Below are 6,630 nucleotides of genomic sequence, written 5' to 3'. Positions count from 1 at the left end.
TTCTTCAGTGTTCCATTAATGCCAACAAAATCCTCTGCTCGAAGCATGCAGTAGTAATGAGGGAGCACAAGATTTCTGGAGCGACACAGTACAGCCAAGAGGAAAAAAAAAAAAGCTGTATAAAGTAGCAGCAGTATTCCAAGCTCGTTGGACATTCCAGAATGGTGCAAGCAATGTTCCGCATCTACCTTGAAAATAATGGTGGACACAGCGGTATACTGCATGCAATCCAAGAAGTTATTTACTGCATGACATAGATTAACAGAGGCATGCAACCCTTAACTGATGGGAAAAGTGCACAAGCACCTTAGCAATCTTTGATGCAAAGACATTGAACCTGGACTAGTTAAGCCAATGCTGAACAAGCACCGCCAATAGTGTACTGTATTAGGACCGCTAATTAGGCAACTAGCTACCTGAACGCACTTTCCAGTGACTTAAAATAAGGGCTCTAGGGAATGTAGCAACCACCTGAGATGACAGCGCAACTTCACATATTGCAGGCAAACTAGTGCAACCTAATAACAGCACTGTCCAGCTTGTCAAACGCTCCATTCCTGCCTTAGCTGTACAGAAACCAAACTAAAGCACCTCACACTGACAAGAGCAAGCAGCAAAAATCTGAGGGAATTGTCAACAAAGAGGGAGAACCGGTCAAACATGCCTTCTCGCAGGAAACGCTCACAGCTACACAATAGCAACCAGGTTTTTCCTTGAGGAAATTCCACAGCCATGCATAGCCGCACTTGAAAGCGCTTTTACCAGCCTCATTATCCTGGCCCCTGCGATCAAGCCAGCAAAAAATACTCTACCACCAGCCTTCCGTCTCTCCACAAAGCAGGTTCTCCAAGCAGGCGAAGAGGGTGTTACAGGCTAGACAGGGTAAAGGGTGGGGGGGCACAAATGGAAAAAGAGAATGCGTGTGTTCATACCCAGACCAGCCAACCCAGAGGCGGCGAAGGCAGAACAGAGCCCAGCTCGCACAAGAGAGTTCACCCAAACGGTTGCTTTAGAGGTTGCCGAAGCATTGCCATGGTCTTTTTCCACAATGACCTAGAAAAAACAAAAAAGAAGGCCACTGGCTCAATGTCGTGTTTGCGACAGGCCAAGTAACTCCTCAATACCAGACGATGCCGAGACACACGATCAGCCTTTCCATCTTTTTATTGTCCTCGCGTAGTGCTCCCTGCAACGACAACTGCATGGCACACTCATCATCCTCAGGAAAGAATGTTGTACATGAGGCTTTTTCTCATTTTTTTTTACACAGCCAAGAGAAGGAGAGAGAAAGAGACGCGAACGCCAGTCCTACGCACCACACGCGCACACCACACACGAGGTTTAAAGAAAGTTTCTCAACACAAAAGTCTTCGAACAAGCTCTGGTATATAAAGCCGCAAAGTTCAACCCTCTATCTCTTCGGTAATTTTTTTTTCTTTAGCAGTTTCTTTTTGTTCCGTCTTCGGCGCGACCAGTAAAAGGAATTTTAAAAAGTAAATACCAGAGCCGGCCGCGGCTGGTGCACACAGAACGGCTCCGAGACACGCACTGAGGACGCGAAACACACCTTGTTCACAGTCACCAGCAGAGATCAGATAAAAAAATCTGGACGAAAAAAAAAACGGGCAGGGGAGAGGTAGTACAAGGAGGGGGCGAGTCGCCGACGTGGTGCCCAAAGGTCGCCGATCTTGTTTTGTCCCCTTCTCCGTCGCGTAGCCAGCCACGTGTGAGCGTCCATTGTGGGCGGCTAGGCCTACGCTGCGTAGCGCACGGCCTCCGCCAGCATTCTTTCCTTTCAAAGATGGACGCCCGCCGGGATGACGTGGAAAAAAAAATGGGGCCAGGCTCCTTCCTCGTATACTTCCGCAGCTACGGAAGCGGCTGACGTTTCTTCGGCCTGGCCGGCGGAGCGGGGGAAACAAAGGAATAAAAAAATTTCGAACGGTGCGCTGCAAACTGGCGCGGCAAGAAATGCGGTGACGGGAAAACAAATGCAGTCCTAACGTGACCGCCACGAGGGGGTGCACTCGATGCGAGGTGTGGGAGGGGGGTCGAATGTTTTTCTCTTCACGGCAAGCCTAGAACGATGACAACGCAACAAACTTTTTTTTTCGAACATCCGTGTGCGGCGGCGGAGGTATTTTTTTTTCCCGTTCTGCCTGGCTCGCTCGCTCGCTCACGCGCGGGGTCCGACTCACGGCTTCTCGTCGCAGTCGCGCGATATGTGGCCCTGTTTGCCGCAGGTGTAGCAAGTCTTGCCGTCTTCGGGGCACTCGCGGGCGATGTGGCCCACCTTGCCGCAGTTGTAGCAAGACATACGGCTCGACGAAAAGCTTCCCCGCGAGTCGCCCATGCGGCCGGGCGGCCCTCCGCGCATCATTCCACCGCCGCCGCCACCGCGGCCTCCACCACCGCGGGAGTTGAACCCACCTCCGCCGGAGCGGTAACCGCCGAACGATCCGCCATAGCCGCCGTCCCGGCTCCCGTAGCGGTCTCCCTGCGGGCACTCGCGTGCAAAATGGCCGGGCTTGTGGCAGCTGTAGCACTCCTGGCTGCTCATGATGCTCGTCCTGGTCTGCAGGCAGAAGCGATGAAAGGTCTCCTGGGCGTCGAACGTAGAGAACCGAGGCAGCCGCAGACCAAGCTTGACACGACGGCGTGACGCTGGCAATGGAACAAAGAAGGGGTTTGCACACGGACCGCCGGCAGAGCTCACGTGGTGCGCTTCTGCACACGGCGCGCTCGAGCGCTCGTGCAAAAGCAGCCAGGCCTGTGCGTTGCCCCCGCTGCGACCGGCCGGCGCCAGCGGTCAACCGAAACTGACACCAGTGGATCGCGCTGCCAACCCGCTGTCGTTTGTTTTGTTGCCTTGAAACGGTTTTACTGGCTCCAAAGACATTTCTCGTTGTGGTCACGACGTGCGAAACTCGCTGTCGGCGCATTCGGCGAAATTTTATCCTTTTTTTTCTCTCTGACAACCTAAATTTGGAAATACCCGTGTTGCAGATTCCAGCGGCATGCGCTTGAGGAAAAATGTAGCCCTGTTCAACATTCTATCCCTGTAATTCTGTTATCCGCGCGTGTATTCAAGTTGACACAGTCGCGTTGACAGCCGCACCAGTTTACCTCGAGAGTGAGGTCGTTGCTCTCTGGCGCGCGTCATCAGGCGAAGGCCGTGCACCGCGGCGCAGTAGGACATTCCGACTGGGTGATAAGGAGCGCGCAGCTCGCGTGGCTGGGTTTCGCCATCCTGCGTTGCGCAAGCAGTCCGCCGGCGTTACGCTCTCCGCTGTCGAGAACAACAAGCTTGGCGGCCTTGCGTAATTGAACGCTTGAACCCAAGCACGGTCCGCATGCGCCACGCGCGTCCGCTGAGGACAGGTCGTTGGCATACGTCCTTTGACGACATGGACGAAACCGAAACTGAAGAGTGTTTTCAAATTTAAAGTTTATTTAAAACTTATAGAGCTGAATGAAGAGGGCGGCAACGGAGAATTTATCGATTTAATTTACCGAAGCGTAGGGGTCCAGAGAAACTTCGGGTGCTGCGTAAACATTTATAGGCTGTGCCATATATAGCCTCCATTAGGGGCCATGGCTGTGCACGTAAGCATCAAGGATAAAGAAAAGAGGGAAGCCGTGCACCGTGGCTATATGCAGTACGTGTTTTCTGGTCACAGTAATACACAAGATTTCTCACTGTCGTGTTCACTCGTTAAGAATTCTTACACCGTGCTTCAGTCCCGCGAATAATTGATGTTAGGGAGGTTTAAGCCGTGCGCCGTCCGGACATCAGAAATAAGTACGCGGATAGTAGTGTTACAAAATGCTTGCTTGCGCGTTATGCGAATACGTCACTTTTTTGTTTTCTCCAGTTCTAATTGAACACAAGTAACGAATAAATCACGCTAGCGTATCGACATTGTTTTGCCTCGTGGCGCACAGGATTCTTATATCTTCGACCTCGGTGCTCAACTCTACAATACGTAACCCTTTCATATAGCAATTTGCAGCCTTATTATAATTATAATTCTGCAAAATGACTCATCCGATTTATAAAATCCACATATGGGAAACTTTATGTCGAGCATCTTGTGTAGCATTTGTATTAATTACTTTTGGCCTCGGCTATAACTGTGGAATACTCACTTCTTAAAAGTCTGGAATATTTCATTAAAAAAAAAATTGAACAGTTTGGATTGTTCTAGAAGGACATAAAAAAACCTTACTTTACGTGCCAGCTAGCTAGGCTCGTGGCACCTGTCGGCAAATTATTTTGGCGCGCGCGCGCGCGCACGCACGCACATATGGAACAGGGGGGCAAGGGGGCCGGTCGCCCCCACATTTTTTCGTGTTCTGCGTGCATCTTTAATAAAGCCGCATTCATCCTTTGTTTCATACGGCATCAAAAGCGTGCTGCACAATGAATGCAATTTAAAACTAGCTTTATTTTAAACCAGTTGTGCCTGCTCCACGCCCTATCCATGCTGCCTGCTACAAGTGGTCCATCACCTCACCTCATGGTAAATAAAGCAAGCTTCAAATTTCATGTTCACGCCCACAATCCCTGAAGTGTTAGTGCCTGGATATCGTACAAACATAAGAGGTGTCTACTCACAGGCGCTCTTTAATCAGCTCCAGATATGAAGTGTTTGGCGCAAGTAACAATGGATGCTGAACAATGGGTGCTTACTCAGACAGACGATAAAAGGATGTGTCAGAGCTAAGGCGAGGAAGCTCCGACAGCATTGAGGTTTGAACTCTTTATTTGCGCTGCTCGCGCTGCGGCCGAGCCCAACTTCCTCTTTCTTGTCCGGTGCTGCGTGCCATGGCCTGCGAGCCGAGCGTGGCGGGCGCTACAAATGCTACAGCAGATATATAGCTCGCAGTAATCGCGACTAGTCTGACGAGCACCTAGCACAACCTCAGTCTCTTATACACAAGCGAAATGGGTACACCTAGTTTGGCTACCAACTTGCGACTGCAGTAAGATTGACACTGAAGAGGCACCATGGTCAGCACTGCCATACCTTGATGCATTGATCCCGACGTCTTGGACATGTACTTGATGATCACACACTCCACCTAATGATCCTACAATGATGAACTTCGCTGACATCTTTCTATACATGCCAAAATATCTGCACAGTGCTCTACCAATCTTACGAGTGAAGTCTTCAGATAAAGCTTCTTGTCGACCATATACCACATATCTGTAGTACTGAAGCGGTGAGGACCTCAGTTTCTGTGGGTGGGTGTGAGAGCAATCGCGGCTTATGCTTTCCATCAACATCATCAGCCCAACTATGTCCACTGTCGGGAAAAAGGCCTCTTCCAATGATTTTCGATTAACCCTGTCCTATGCCAGCCACGACTATCTTATCCCCCACGGACTTACTTACCTCAGCTGCCCCTTGGCATGTTTGCCTTCCTATTAAGTATAATTAAAGAGAACTGGCAAAAGGTACTTTCAAAGTGAAATCAGCGAAAGCAAGCTGGCTAAATTGCACGGCCTGTAAAAGTCAGCCTCAGTGTCTCGCTCATCTTGGATGCACAACAATGCGACATAATGCGTGCATTTGAACAGATGACTGAGTGATGACTGCAGCTGTCCTCGGAAGTTCGTCAGCATATTATATGATCCACACAAAAAAATACATCCACATGAAGAAAGGAGCAGCAGCTCTTGACACCTATGAATTGAGTGGAGAACTTGGGAGTAGGAATTCTGATCCAATAGTTTAGTGTGTGGTGTCACAAATTATGCCATTATAATAGCTTCAAAGCGGTGCACCCCATGCTTTTGAAAGCACAAACTGAAAACTTTATTTAACTAATGCTTCAAATAGCTTTAAGCTGTGCTTGGGTGAAATGCATATATGAAGAAGTCTGCACACTAACAGTTGTGGTGGCAACTGTGTGCTTACGAGTTGGCACCCTGCCTAAACTGTTTCCTTACCGCATTTCCATGTGATCAGATATTCGTAGCCCCCATCCTCTGGCAAATATATAAATTTGGGAAATCACAGATGTGACTAATAATGAAGGTTCTCAAGCTGGCTGATGCAGTAAGGTCTCACTGGCATGCCAGATAAAAAAATTTTGATTCTGTACATTTATGAATGTTTCAGAAAATAAAAAAAGAGTCTTCCTTGTCCAAGCTTACCAGTCTTTTTAAAAAAATTCCCATGAAACGAACAGTATGTTCATTGTGTGCGACTCATTATCATCCCAATATTATTGTCGCTATGAGATATCTGCCATTTATTTAGCATGATATTCTACCAGTGTAAGGGTGCAAACAGTTGAGAGATTTGCAACACTAGATTGAGATGTGATTTCCCATGTTCTGGCAATGGCAAGTGGCTACAGCAGAGACAACGTACACCTAGCTTATATTAAAAGGTCAGTAAGGTAGCAACTAACATCTAAGAGCAGTAGCAATGACGCGTTGTTAAACGTCTTGGAAATGAAAAGCTAGCACCAGTGCTTTAATTTCAATGACACCTACAAGTTCATGTTCATCAGGTATTTACCTAGTAGCACCTGGCTTAGCAACAAATTATGACAAATCTTTCACCACAAATCCACTCATGATGATGAAAATGTCACTCATAAATAAGCAACACG

General features: G+C 48.5%; 1 protein-coding gene across 1 annotated transcript; it reads right to left on the bottom strand.

Moving 5' to 3' along the window:
* Positions 1–1,146: 1,146 nt before the first annotated feature.
* On the bottom strand, positions 1,147–2,730 carry LOC144124837 (uncharacterized). Its single transcript, XM_077657741.1, has one exon. The coding sequence runs from the start codon at positions 2,558–2,560 to the stop codon at positions 2,195–2,197; it is 366 nt and encodes a 121-aa protein (XP_077513867.1). The 5' UTR covers positions 2,561–2,730; the 3' UTR covers positions 1,147–2,194.
* Between the last annotated feature and the right edge of the window lie 3,900 nt (positions 2,731–6,630).

This window comes from Amblyomma americanum, chromosome 3, assembly GCF_052857255.1.
Source record: "Amblyomma americanum isolate KBUSLIRL-KWMA chromosome 3, ASM5285725v1, whole genome shotgun sequence".
Classification (NCBI taxonomy): domain Eukaryota; kingdom Metazoa; phylum Arthropoda; class Arachnida; order Ixodida; family Ixodidae; genus Amblyomma; species Amblyomma americanum.
Note: the sequence above shows the minus strand (reverse complement) of the source record. Positions and strands in the feature narration are given on the sequence as shown.